The following is a 14,309-nucleotide window of genomic DNA, read 5'->3' as shown; positions in this document are numbered from 1 at the left end:
CTGAAGACACATGCATACATGCATGCCTACACACACACACACACACACACACACACACACACACACACAAGTAGCTCAGTATATGACCAGGCTGGTGTCAACTCCACAGAGGTTCACCTACATCTGTCTCCAGAGTGCTGGGATGCAGAAAAAAAATTAACAGCTGGGGCATTGGCACATGTGTGTAATCCCCGTGTTGGGGAAGTGGAGACAAAAGGACCTCTGGGGCTCACTGGAAAGCTAGTCACGCCCAAGGGGAGCCCCAGGTTTCACTGTGCTCAAATCAAGTAAGTGGTGGTGCAGATCTTCGGTCCGAGCACCAGAGGTATACAGACCCTGGTGGAAGGAACAGCTCCTGTCAAGACTCTGCTCAGCTTAAGGCCTGGCAGGAGGACAGAGGGAGAGGTGGGCAATGGAGGAAGTGAAGGCTGGCTGGGGCCCGGTGGATAGCGCAAATTCTGAGCAGCTTTGGGTGGTTCAAGCGCCCCCTGGTGAACACAAAGGAACAGCCGGAGAGGGGGAGAAGACCAGGCAGGTAGCAAATGGACTTGTCCAAGAGAAATGCTATGGGGGACCCGGCCGGAGCTCAGGGAAGCAGGATTCTAGATGCATACACAGGAAACCGGAAACCGAACTTGAGAATTCGCTGCACGTTATTAAATGTTTGGCCTCTGCAGCTGAGAGGATGGTGCTGCCGTCTCTGCAGGCAGCGCAAGTGGCAGAAGCTGGCTTGAGACTTCACGGCCAGCCTCCTTCGTGTCGCCTCTTGGGCCCCATGGAGGGGGGGGAGGGAGTACAAAGAAGGCAGCCCCTTCCTTCCCGAATGACTTCTAAGTGTGCGAGCCTCATGCTTTTGAGCACCCGTGGGCTACGCCCAGAGCTGCCGACGGGGATGCTGAAGTCCAGGGAGGCCACATCTGGCTCCCCAAGGAGACCCAAAGGAGGCGGGGAACCTCGCAGGGCTCAATCGGGAAGAACGGGGAGTTCTCCCCCTGCGAACAGCAGCATGCGAATAGCAGCCCAGGCACGGGCTTGCCTGTGGCTCTCATTCTTTCGTGGGCTCTTGGGGGTGGGGTGGGGGTAGGGGTCTGACAACCGGAGCATAGACTGATCACTTAGCTAGCAATGAGAAATCCTCTCCCAGGACAGTAACCGGTTCCGGAATGCAAAGGCGTCTGCCCAGGCCCAGTAAATAAACCACAGGAAGGGAAGCCAGACGTTCCGAGAGACGCCTCAGAGCGAGTCTGGAGCAGACGTCACTTCTAGGGGTGGGATTATTTCAGAAAAGCTCTTTCAGCGTTTTAGCTGTGGGGGTGGGGGAGGCGGAGTGGGTTGTTTCCCAGATTGGGGCGGGAGGTCGAGATAGAGTCCCCGTTTGCTGAAGGAGGAAAAGCTCACTGAAGAGCAGCCTGACCCAAAAACTGAGGCGCGCTGGAGTCTGCTGCCCCCTACAGGACACTAAACAAGCCGGCGAGCACAACCGGGAAAAGACAAAAAAAAAAAAAAAAAAAAAAAAAAAAACCCACAAGACTCCCACTGTGAATGTGCCGCCTAGGGCAAGAGCTCGCCTCTCTGTGTCCCAGTTGTCTCCTCTGCGAAGAGGACAATATCCCCTTCACTGACTTTGCTGGTTTGGCTCTGAGATGTCAGTCGTCTTTGAAACTCTGAGGGAAAATACAAACCGTCCCAATGTTGTCTCCCCAAACTGAGAGAGAGGGATTAGCGAGTGAATGGGCGTGTATTCCAAAGCCACCCCTTCCAGGTTGGGCGCGGTGGAAACGCCTGTGACCCCAGCGTTTGAGAGTGGAGGCCGAGAATCAGAAGTTCAAGGGCAGTCTTAATTTCGTGCGGGGTGGGGCACACAGAGGTGTCAACAAAGCTGACCTCACCTACGGAGGCCCAATTACTATTAGGTGTTTGGGTTTTTTATTTGTTCTTTGAGAACTTGTAGCTCAGGCTGGCCTCAAATTCTATGTAGCTAAGGAAGCCCTTGATCTTCTGATCCTGTGTCCCACCAAGCTTGGTTTGTGCTGTGCTAGGATGGAGCCCAGGGCTTTCTGCACGCTGGGTAAACACTCCTCGACTAACACTCTATACGCCCATTTAGGTCCTTGCACATTCCTCGCTTCCCACCCACAGAGGATTTTCCTGGGCCAGCTGAGACTTGTCTTTCTAAAGACCTGTCTTTCTAAGGAGGATGTCTGAAGGGGAGCCTATCAAGGAGAAACTGAGGGAGGATTGCAGTAAGGAGTTAAAAGAAGGCAGGCAATGGCCAGGAAGACCAGGGCTGGATGGAGCCCTACAAAGGTGAAGGCTTGAGTTTGAGGGGGCTCAAAGTCTTCAGCCCTAGGGCTTGGGTGGGGCACACACACACACACACACACACACACGCTCTGTTGGCTCAACCCCAGGCTGGTCTGACCTTCCCCCAAGCAGCTGAGGCTGTAGCAGAACTATGTGTGGGTGTGTGATTCTGGAGGGGCTCTGCCAGTGCTTCCTGTCAGTGTGCTGCTGGGGGTAGCTGCCACTTTTAGGGGCTCCAGCAGACCTGGAGCCCTCCCCGACCCAGTATGTGCCTCATCCCAAAAGGAGTTTGCACAACCAGACTGCATGCACGCTTTTTGTCCCATGGTCCCAGAAGCAAGTGTTAAGTTCCTACCAAGAACCTGGTGGGCCTGCCCCTGTTCTGTAATCACGAAAGCTGTATGGGTATTTTGTGTTCTCAGTAACTGTGTGTGCCCGCAGACTGTCTGCTGCTGGTCTCGGTGGACATGCTCTGGTTTATTTGGTTTTTGTTTGTTTTTGCGACATTATAGCTCAGGATCGTCTGAAACTCAGTCTAATCCAGGCTGGCTTGAAACTGTGATACTCCTGCCTCAGTTTCCTGAGTTCCGGGGTTTAGAGGTGTGAACTAGCTCACCAGCCGTGTTCTGATTTTGTGACTTCAGCTTCAGGTTTTTTTCTGGGCTGTACACCCGATTATGTGTACATGGTGGGGTGTGAGCTGTGAAACTGGGCTCTGGCTGGGCATATTCAGTTCTCAGAACATTCCATGCTGTCCCTCAGAGTGGCGTCTGCCGCTCCCAGGTATCCCTACGTGTGTGGCCGCCACCCCCTTCGTCCGGCAGGCGTACGCCCCAAGGCCCCCGCGCACCTTCCCTGTCTGTGGCCCGCGTGCCTTTGTGCGCGCGTGCTCCCGCCGCGCCTGGAGGGCTGCGTGCAGCCCGGGTCCCTGCCCGCGCCCCGAGTCCCCCGCGAGCCACAGCCTGCAGCGCGGGGGCTTGCAGGCGGCCCGGGGCGCGCACGGCCGCAGCTGGACCCACCGGCCGGCGCCGCGCGGGGGCCTCGGGGGCGCGGGCGCGTGGCCGCGGGTTCGAACCGCTCGGTGCCTTCCCGCGCGGGCGGCCAGGCGGGCTCCCGGGCCCTGGCGGAGCGGAGGGCGCTGCGGCGGCGGAGATGAGGTGAGCGCGGACCGGGGCGGGGGGCGCACCTGCCGGTCACGGCCACGGCCGAGGCCTCCATTGTTCCCGGTCGTGCGGCCCGGGACGCCGCCTGCACTGGGACACGGCTGCTAGCGCCTGGGCCGGGCCGACCGGGGCGCGGGGCCGGGGCGCTTTGTTCTCGGGGCGCGGGGCGGGAGGCCGCCTCCGGCCGGGGGCACGGACCGCATCTGCAGGGTGATTGCGGGGGACAAGGTTTGCCGACTGGAACCCGCCCTCCAAAAGTGGCCGTAGAAAGGAAAGATGGCCCCGATCACTCTGCTGAGGAGCCCTAGCTTTAAAGCGGCCGGGCGCCTTTCCCAGGGACCTCGCCCCGGAGGGCATGCATGCTGGGACTGGGGGCTGCAGAAGCCACCTCTTTAGCTAACTGGGGGCTGAGAAAGTACCCCCATCACACTTGGGTTCCCCATCTTCTTTCCACCCATCCCCCACCGCTCACAGACGCACTTGCCAAACCAAAATTAGTCTCAAGTCACCAGACAAAGTCCTAAAAGCCACACAGTGTGACACAGACACACACTATCCCATTAATAATCTTAAATCCTAAGCGCATAGTCAACCGCACACTGACACCCGTGCACACACTGCACCCACAAAGGCTAAGAAAATACCCCTGCAAAGGAACAGTCACCAGTGGATAGTGGCACAATGTAGAGACACACTAGTGGTGCCCGTCCTCACCTGGTCACTCACATACCCGGAATAACTAACAACCCCAGGTGCAGGATGGTCCCCTTAGTAACTTGGTTTGCAAACCCACTTCCAAATAGGGACACCCCTTATATGAGGCCAAAGCAGGTCCCATCAATCCTGACAGAGTCACCAGAACACAAGTGTGCAAGTTGACACAGATACCCACCAAGAGTCACCCATAGAGCCATGAGTCCTTATGGAGCTGGACATGGTGGCACAGGCCTTTCCTTCTAGCCCTTGGGAGGTGGGTGGGGGCCGAGGGGTAGCTCAAGGTCTGCTTGGGCAACAGAGTGAATCTGAGGCCAACCCCGGGCAATTTAGAGGCTGTCTTTTAAAAAAAAAAAAAAAGTTAAAAAGTGGGGGCCAGTTGTGATGGAGCAGTTTTAATCCCAGCACTGGGGAGACAGAGGCAAGCAGAGCTGAGTTCCGGGCCAGCCTGTTCTATATAGTGAGTTCGAGGCCAACCAGGGATTCAATGGGAGACTCTGTCTCAAACAAAAAAACAGACAAACCTCCACGGACATCGAAATCAACAGTCGGCCGGGGATGTGGTGTCAGCGTTGAAGCAGTGGACTAACCTGGTATGACCATAAGGCCCTGGGGTGTGGTGCCGATGTCAAAACAAAAGCAACCCGTGGAATTTAGACCCAGAGTCTCCTACCCTAATGCTTTCATTACACACATGAAGACATTGCTGGTTACACGCATACAGAGAGACCCACAGGGAAAGGACGCACGGGTGGAGCCACACAGATACTCAACGGTTTGATATTTTGTTGTTAAGACTGGCGGTAGTGGCACATGCATTTAATCCCAGCACTCGGAAGGCAGAGGCAGGCGAATCTCTGTGAGTTTGAGGTCAGCCTGGTCTACAGATCAAGTTCTGGACAGCCTGTGTTGTTTGTTAAACAGAGAAACTCTGTCTTAAAAAACTGGCAAAAAAATTGCTGTCGTTGCCGGGCGGCGGTGGCGCACGCCTTTAATCCCAGCACTTGGGAGGCAGAGGCAGGTGGATCTCTGAGTTCGAGGCCAGCCTGGTCTACAAGAGCTAGTTCCAGGACAGGCTCTAGATACTACAGGGAAACCCTGTCTCGAAAAACCAAAAAAAAAAAAAAAAAAAAAAAAAAAAAAAAATTGCTGTCGTTACTGAGACAGGGTCACACTATGTGTAACCTGTCTGAGTCGGAACTTCCTGTAGAGAGACCAGGCTGGCCTCAAACTCGCAGAGATCTGCCACCTCTACCTCCCGAGTGCTGGGATACAGGTGTTCAGCACCACACCCAGCCTTTTCTCTTTTTTGCTGGTTTCTCACTAGATGACCTCAGGCTTTTATCTTTGGGCACAGAGGTGACAGACAGGTCTCACAGCCATTGTGTCTATAACAGTTACTGAGCAGCTAGCTACTGTGTGCCAGGCGGCAGCCGCTGACTCTGGGGACACACCTATGACTCAGTGAATTCCCTGCCTTTAGTGGGGCTGGGCCTGAGGGAGGCCACCGCTGACAGACTCCAGTCACCCAGTTACTCTAGCAAAGCCCAGCCGCCCACATACACCTGCTCACACAGCGACCTGCAATTAAACGGGAGCTTGACACACCCACCTACAATAATGCTGGCATCTTACACACAAACAAACCCACAGGAGGGATGTACATACATTGACACCCACACACTCGTAGCACCACCCACTATGGCGAGCACACAGGGACTCACCCCACCCCCCACTGAGCTCCATTAGCCCAGAGGAGCTTAGAGCAGAAAACTTCCCCAGGAACCCATTAACGGGTGTGAGTTTGTAAGGACAGCCGCCTTGATGCAGGCCGGAGACCACCCTGCACCTTGAAGTTCACAAGTTCAAGTGTCTGGAGCTCCAAGGAGCCCTTCATCATAGCTCCCAACCCAGGAGAAGCCAGGCCCCTCTCACCCACAGCCCTGCCTCCCATCCAGCCAGTATGGAATTTTGGGCTTTTGGCCTACCCACTGTCCATAGGCTGGGTGGGACACAGGAGCTCCTGTCTGAGTGCCCCCATCAAAGACCCTGGAGAAGCTTGGGTGGGAAGGGTGGGTACCTGAGAAGCCATATAGAGGCATATCCAGCCTGGACTATGTGACCCCATAGAGATCCCCATGTGTCTTGTCACTATACCCCAATAATGAGCCCTCTGTTTTCCAGGCCCTACCTGCTCTTCCCTTCTGCCCCACTGATAGGCATTGCACACTGAACACTGCAGACCCCAAGAGCACTAGACAGCAGACGCTGACCCTTCCACTAGTCCTGCCCCTTGATGGTAGAGCTAGCCCCATCTGGCTGGCACTGGCATTCACCTCAGCCTGACCTCTAGGACACGAGCCAGCTGCCCAGCTTTCTAGCTGCTCAGAGCGACCTTGGGGCAGGGGCAGGGCCCACCCAGGTTACTCCCAGACAGACCCTCTCGCTGCGGTGCCCAGGGCACCAGGACCTGGGGTTGAGGATGGGAGGAGAGTTTCCCACCCCCCCCCCACCCTAAGGGACTTCAAAGTCAAACCTCCCGCCCAAGCACCCTAGGCCCGCAGACACGTGGCCGGAAGTATGCGATCAGCCCCCAGCCCAGGAACTCAGGGCAGGGCTGTGAGCCCCAAACACCAGGGGGCATGGCTGCCAACAACCTCACGGGCCGCACCGGGAAGAGAAGGGACAGACAGTCGCAGGAAGGGCACAGTCAGACCCAGACAGGCGACCCCCGCTGACAAAGGGCAAGCAAGCGCAGACAGACACAGGGCGGGAAGCCTGCACCACGCCTGCAGACAAAGAGACAGGAGGGGGCGGGGCCTGGCGACTCGGCCCCGTCCCCCAGGCCAGACTCCCGCAGGCACGCTGTCCTGCTGGGAATTCCCACAGCAAACACCTCCCGCTGTGTGGGGATTAAAAATCAGAGTTCCGAAGGGCGAGTAGCAGAATACACTTACAGAAATAAAAGAGGGGTATCTGCGAGATGGCCTGCATTGCTCAAGAGTGTCTTGTGTGCCTCCTGCACATCCATTTTAGCTTTCAGAAGCCCCCTAAAAACTGTTCTGAACTCGCGGCGTTCCCTTCCCCAGGGGTATAGTAGCGACCTGTACAAAGTCACTGATTGCGGCTCACCTTCCTCTGATGGATCTAGGCTCGTACCTCCTCAGAGTGGAGAGCGTCCAAGGCAGGAGATCTAGCCCCTGGCCTCAAAAGGGGGGCTGCTGGCCAGGTACACGGGCCTCCGGGGTGGGAATGTGACCACTTCTGGGAACTGGGCTGAGGAAGTAGCGAGTGCTTCCTGAGCCTCGCTGGTTTCAGGTGTCTGGTTTGGGTCTGTGGATTGGGGTGGACCTTAGAAGGAGCTGAGCTTCTAAAGGATTTCTGGGGGTGCTCTGGAAGTGCACTAAGGTGATAGACAGTGCCCCCTAACCCCTCAGGTGGTTGAGTTATAAGGCAGATCTCAAAGGACCGGCTTGCAGGAGGGTCCTAGGGACGCTGGCAGAGGCCTGAATTGAGGGCAAGTCTGGTTGTGGTCTGGGGCTACATAAACTGGTCCCCCCACCCCCAGTTCACACAAGCATGGTTACACTTGGTGCTCAGGCTCTGTCTTGTGTGACCTCAAGAGATCCCTGAGGGTAACCACACCCCTCCTTCAAGTGTCAGGACCTCAGATTGGCAGTGCCAGGGATGCAGCCCAGGGCCTTTGCCCAGATGGGCAGATGCTTCACCCCCAGCCAGAGGCCTAGGGAATCTTGTCCTGTCCTCAGACCATTTAGAAGCCTTCAGACCCAGAGTGTATGTGGGGGCTGTGGGGGGGAGTAGGGGGGTAGAGGGCAGTGCAGCCTTCCTTTCTGAGGCCACTGATGGGGCTGCGAAGGGGAAGGGCGAGGGCAGGAGGTGGGCTCAGAAGGAATCTTAAGTTTAGGGACCATGGGAAAGTAGAAAGGTCTACATTGTACTGCTGCTTTATTTATCTCACGATCAAGCTTGCCCAAGGAGGAGCAGCTACATTGTTTCAAAGGAACTTGTTTACGGTTCAGCCGCCTCCCAGACCAGACCCGGTGGCCCGCAGACTTCCAGGGTGGCTAGGAATCTGGGACGCTTTGGAAGCCTTTCTTTTTATCTCACTCTTTAGGCCGGGCTGACCAGGAGCTGCAGCAGTTCTAAGCCTCAGTGTTGAGATCTCAGGGCCACTACTTTGGGTGCATCCCTTGAAAAAAGTACATGAACTGAGACAGGCACATTGTTACCTCTGTTGCAGGGACCACGTTTTTAACATTATGATTTATACTTATGCTGCTTCTGAGTCTCCAAAAAGACAGTGGATGCTGAATAACAGACAGCGGGGTCCATGAGAGTCCAGGGGACGCTGGCTTCTCCATCACCTCTCTGGGCCACTCTCCACTTCTCCAAGAAACTTGCCAAGGGTTTGGGGGAACATTCAACCTGTCGGTGAGTTTGGGCAGCTCAGACAAACCATCGACCGTTGAGTGGACCCCGAGGCCTGGAACTGCCATCTACCCCATCACCATCCGGACCCTTCTAGATCTGGGAGATGCCCCAGGCAGCCTGGCATCCCCTCTCTCAGGCCACAGTAAAGGTCACAATCAACATTCATTGTTGTCGGTGGGTTGTGAGGAGGAGGCCAGACCCACCGGGGGATGAATGTCACTGTGGCTGGGCCATACAACAGTCTCAGGGGTGAGGAGGAGGACAGGACCCCTTAGGTATCCCCAAATTCTTTAGCCTGTCACTTGCTCCCCTTGAGGAGATGGACTCGTATCTGGGATCTTGATGGACAGATTGAAATTGGGAAATAAAGTGGGGACTCAGTGGGCAGAAACCATTCCTGGAAGGGTGGATGTTTGCTCAGTGAGAGTTCTGGAACGGGTAGATTGGTAGATGGGCATGTGACAGACAGATGGGTAGGCGGGTGGACCAAGCACATTTCACTTTTCGGGGCTCAGGCTGAGGCCTCTGATTGCAAGCAGTGTTGGGGGTCAGGGGGCTGGCATGCTGTGCTTGAGGGCTCTTTCCCTTTCTTCGTTGCTCCCAGACCACAACCTTGAGCTAACTGAAGGAGGAAGTCTCCACTTTGTAACAGGACAGACAGCTGAGGTGCCTGTTAACAAATCAGAGCTGATGCTGGCTGCCAGGTTCTCCCAGTGACCCTCTGTAGTCCCTGCCTGTTACAGGTCCTCCTGGCTGGCATACCCTGTCACCTACCCTGAACTTCTCTAGTTAAGGGACTCAGCTGGGCCACCCTTCCCCCAGCTTTTCTGGTTCCTACATAACACAGCCATTTTGGTTACATACTTTTTTTTTTTTTTTGCCTCGGCCACCTTTCCAGGTTCCCCTCTCCCTCTCCTCACATGACCTGGCTCAATCTGCTGGTCATGTCCACTCTGGACTCTCCAGATGTCTCTGCCTTTGCCTTTTTTGTCCCTTTTATCTACAGTCTACCTTCTCCACCTCGCAGGGACAGTCATGTCCTCCTTTTGTTTCTTTTTGTCGGTCACACTTCATGACTAAGTTCCCAGCCACTGAAGTGGGCATAAAAGTTCCTTAGTGAAGACTGAGCCTTGGGACCCAGCCCTTGCCCCACCCCCTCCATGCACAGCCCCCTTCCTAAATTCTAGGATTGCTAACTCCAAGGCCACCTGGTCCTTTCTCCAGCCCTGGGGGAAGGAAGAGGAAAAAAAAAATCAGTAAACCAAGGTCAATGTGTTTGGCCCTGGGGCAGAGTTCTTAGCCAGCCCCCAGCTCTTCACCTAGCTGGCCACCTCCCACAGGGAGGGGAAGCCTTGGGGGTTCAGTGGCTCCTGGTTTACCTCCAGCCCACACAAACACCATATACCCCCTGGGCAGGTATGTAAGAAGCCCCCAGTGACAATGAGGGACCCCCCAGAGCCTGCCTGCTCCACCCACTCACATCCCCTCAAGGTAGAAAAGCAGCCAGCGAAGCCTGAGCTTCAGGGACTGAAAAAGTGGGAGCCAGGCAGCGATTTTCCTCAATCTGCTCTCCTCCGCCCAGCCATGGGGACTTTCAATCTGTGGACAGATTACCTGGGCCTAGCAAGCCTGGTTGGGGCTTTGCATGAGGAAGAAGAGCCTGATGTCAGGCTGGAGCCCAAGCCAGAGCCCAAGCCGAGCCCAGAAAGCCAGAAGGCCAGCAAGGAATCCTCAGCAGCTCCTGAACGCCTGTGCTCCTTCTGCAAACACAACGGGGAGTCCCGTGCCATCTACCAATCCCACGTCCTGAAGGATGAGGCCGGCCGGGTGCTGTGTCCCATTTTGAGGGATTATGTGTGTCCCCAGTGTGGGGCCACTCAGGAGCATGCCCACACTCGACGCTTCTGCCCACTCACCGGCCAGGGCTACACTTCTGTCTACTGCTACACCACTCGGAATTCTGCAGGCAAAAAGCTGACCCGGCCTGACAAGGCAAAGTCACAGGATGCTGGCCACCGCTCTGGAGGAGAAACAGCAGCAGGTGTCTATGCAGGTGGTGTAGGGACTGGGTGGAGAAGGGACCCATTCTAGGCTCTCAGCTCTTTGGGGTGTTTAAGTATGTGTGGTGCCATTATCTTGGAAGCTAAACAACCAGTTGTGTAGAACTGAAAGCATTCTCAAGTGTGGCATAGAGCATGGCTCGGGAGTGTGGGGTGTATGTGGCTGTGTGGTGTGGAGCAAGGCTTAGGAGTATGGGGTGTATGTGGCTGTGTGGAGTGGAGCAAGGCTCAGGAGTATGAGGTGTATGTTGCTGTGGTGTGGAGCATGGCTCAGGAGCATGGGGTATATATATATATATATATTTAAGATTTATTTATTTAGCCGGGCGGTGGTGGCGCACGCCTTTAATCCCAGCATTCGGGAGGCAGAGGCAGGCGGATCTCTGTGAGTTCGAGACCAGCCTGGTCTACAAGAGCTAGCTCCAGGACAGACTCTAAAGCTGCAGAGAAACCCTGTCTCGAAAAAAAAAAAAAAAAAAACAAAAACAAAAAACAAAAAAAAAGATTTATTTATTTATTATGTATACAACATTCTGCCTCGATGTATGCCCGCACGCCAGAGGAGGGCACCAGATCTCAGTACAGATGGTTGTGAGCCACCATGTGGTTGCTGGGAATTAAACTCAGGACCTCTGGAAGAGCAGCCAGTGCTCTCCACCTCTGAGCCATCTCTCCAGCCCGAGTATGGGTGTACGTTGCTGTGTGGTCTTTCACAAGTCACTCTCCTGTTTGGTGGTGGCAGCTCACACCTTTAATGCCAGCACTTGGGAGGCAGAGGCAGGTGGGTCCCTGTGAGTTCGAGGCCAGCCTGGTCTACAGAGCAAAGCTATGCAGAGAAATCCTGTCTGGAAAACAGAAAACAAGTCATTCTCCCTCTGAACAACTGAGGCAGGGGCAGTCAGATGTTCTAGGGTGTGGTGGTGAGCTCTGATTTCTACTTGGGGATCAGGAGTTGTGAGGATTAGGGGAAGCTGCTAAACCCTTCCTGAACCCAGAAATCATTTGTTCATTTGCCAAATAATACTTTTATTCCTGTTCTGCCTTGGGTGCTGGGTTAATAGTGAACGAGGTAGACAGGAGTTTAAGACAGTGCTGAATGGGGAGCACTTGGTTCAGAAGAAGGGGTCCCACCCAGGAGGACTTCCTGGAGAAGGTGACTTCTAGGAGTCTTAATTCCTTCATTTCTGGTGTGGGAGGTGGGAAGTGTGGCCTGGGCTACTTGGAAACTATTATCAAAAAGTCCGTGTGCTGTGGGGTGGCTAGAAATCATTGGATCTTTGGGGTGTCACTTAAGGGAGTTTGTAGTTAGGGCTCATGCATAGTGTTTAAGAGACTCTGAGTTTGTTCTGCATTCAGAAACATAGAAGGTTTGGGGTGCCATGCCAGCACAAAGACTCAGTGGGTGAAGATTGCCTGTAATGCTGAAACCCCAAGTTTGATCTCTGGGATCCATGTGGTAGGAGAACACAGATTTCCTTCAAGTGTCCTCTGACCTCCACACCACAAACACAGCAAAGAGGCTTCTCAGAAGGGGTCCAGAGCCCCATGGCTGTCATGGACCTGAAGACTCTGCTCCAAGCCAGCAGGGTGGGAATGGGGGGACAGGATTGGGGAGACTGCAGTTGGACCCCTCAGGAACTTGTTGATGGATCTGTGTTGTAACAGTGTGGGGCCTCCCCATCTCCCCAACAAATGCAGAGCAACACCCTCCAAGGCCAGGCCTCAGCACCTGAAACTAAAAGGTTTTTAAAGATTTAGGTGTGTGCGTGGTTTGTGCTTCGGAAGAGGGTGTGGGATCCCCTGGAATTGGTTATAGATGGTTAGAAGCCACCATATGGGTTCTAGGAATTTAATCCCAGTCCTCTAGAAGAGGAGCCAACACTCTTAACTACAAAACTAGCTCTCCATGGCTCTGATTAGTTTTAATGGTTTGCATGCTAATGGACCCTAGGGCCAGGATTTAAGAGGCAAAGGTCTAGCTATATATAGTGCGGCAACCCTGTGCATGTTGGCCTGGCATTTCTTTCTTTTCTTTCCTTTCTTTTTCTTCCCTCCCTCTCTTCTTTCCTTTCTCTTTTCAAGACAGGATTTCTCTGTGTAGCCCTGGCTGTCTTAGAACTCACTCTGTACACTCTGTAGACCAGGCTGGCCTCCAACTCACAGATATTTGCCTATCTCTGCCTCCAAGTGCTGGGAGTGCTGGGATTAAAGGCGTGTGCCACCACCGCCCAGCTGAGATGCAGATACTTTTATTTCCTGAGTATGGATGTCTTGCCTGCAGTCAGAAGAGGTATGAGAAGCCCTGGAACCTGAGTGACAGCTGGTGGTGAGTGACTGGCCACATGGGTGCTGGGAACCAAACGGGGTCCTCTGCAAAGGTGCTGCGTTTTGGTAAGCTAGCTCCCTCTTTCTTTCTTTCTTCCTTTCTTCCTTCCTTTCTTTCTTTCTTTCTTTCTTTCTTTCTTTCTTTCTTTCTTTCTTTCTCTCTTCTTTCCTTTCTTTCTTTCTGAGACAGCACTTCACTTTGTAGCTCAGGCTGTCCTGTAGTGTGCTGGGGTGGCAGGTGCTTGCATGTCTAATGGTTCTGCAGGCCTCATTTCCTCTGAGGCCTCAGGAGAGAAACCGAAAGTTTGTGGGTGGGACACTCAGGTATTCTGCTGGCTGCTTCACCATGGTTGGTTGTTGGCTGTGTGTTTGTCTCCCTGGGTAGTCTGGGAGCTCCGGGAGGGTGGCAGCGGACTGGGGTGTCTCCCTTAACCTTGCAGTGAAACTCTGGTTAGAGGCCAGTTATCTGCAGGTGAGAATCCCATTCCGTGAAGTTTCTGTTGTTGTTGAGACAGTCTCTCTGTGTAGCTCAGGATGGACTTGAATATGCCTCAGCCTCCCTATGCTGGAATAGACATGAACCCCATGCCTGCCTGTTAAGAATTTTATGTTACTGGTCTGATGTGGAGATGGAACCCAGGGCCTTCTGCATGTGGCTCCACAGCTCTATCCCTCCCAGTGGGACCTTGAAGGGACTCAGCCCTAAGAAGCTCACAATGAGGAGTTACATGGAGATGATGGTTTCAGAGTTCTGAAGGGACAGGAACACCTTCCTGGTATTGGAGGTGCCCTCACTAGCATGCTGTCACAGCAACCTGAGCATTGCATTCGGAGTGTAAGAAATGCAAGGTTCCATGCAGCCTGGCTGACATCACTGTCCCTTGAGTGGCATTTCTGCACTTTGCTCTGGGTCCCAGGATGAAAATCCCGGGTGTGGCCACCAGGTGGCGCAGCAGCCCGGGCGGTCCTAAGTGCCGCCCTGAGTACCCTGCCCAGCCATCTGAGCCACTCATTTCACATTTCTCTCCTCTGCTTTCAACCTCCAGGTTCCAAAAGTGGCAGGAAGCCCTCTGGACCTTCACCCTCGGCCTGAAGTCCCTCCACTACAGCCTAGGAGCTTGAAGTGGGGAGGACCATGGGGTACCCTCGCCAAGGCGTCCTGGAGACTGGACCTTGCTTAGCACTGAGGCTGGCCAGTCTTGTTGGAGATCGCCAGCCCTTCCCCCACCCTAGTCCTGCTTGTGCTGTTGCAACAGCACCCAATAAATGGTGAAGAGCGGAGCCTGGTCTG

The 14,309-nt window shown here is 54.4% G+C and overlaps 1 protein-coding gene across 2 annotated transcripts; it reads left to right on the top strand.

Moving 5' to 3' along the window:
* Window positions 1-10,217: 10,217 nt before the first annotated feature.
* Nanos3 (nanos C2HC-type zinc finger 3) lies at window positions 10,218-14,111 on the top strand. 2 transcript variants are annotated; one of them, XM_038313219.1, is made up of 2 exons: window positions 10,218-10,674; window positions 14,065-14,111. In XM_038313219.1, the coding sequence occupies exons 1-2, from the start codon at window positions 10,218-10,220 to the stop codon at window positions 14,109-14,111; spliced, it is 504 nt and encodes a 167-aa protein (XP_038169147.1). The 2 variants fall into 2 exon arrangements, with proteins under 2 accessions (XP_038169147.1, XP_038169146.1); XM_038313218.1 differs by having other exon boundaries at window positions 10,218-10,686.
* Window positions 14,112-14,309: the final 198 nt, after the last annotated feature.

Source organism: Arvicola amphibius, chromosome 15, assembly GCF_903992535.2.
Source record: "Arvicola amphibius chromosome 15, mArvAmp1.2, whole genome shotgun sequence".
Classification (NCBI taxonomy): domain Eukaryota; kingdom Metazoa; phylum Chordata; class Mammalia; order Rodentia; family Cricetidae; genus Arvicola; species Arvicola amphibius.
This window is presented reverse-complemented; position numbering and strand designations above follow the sequence as displayed.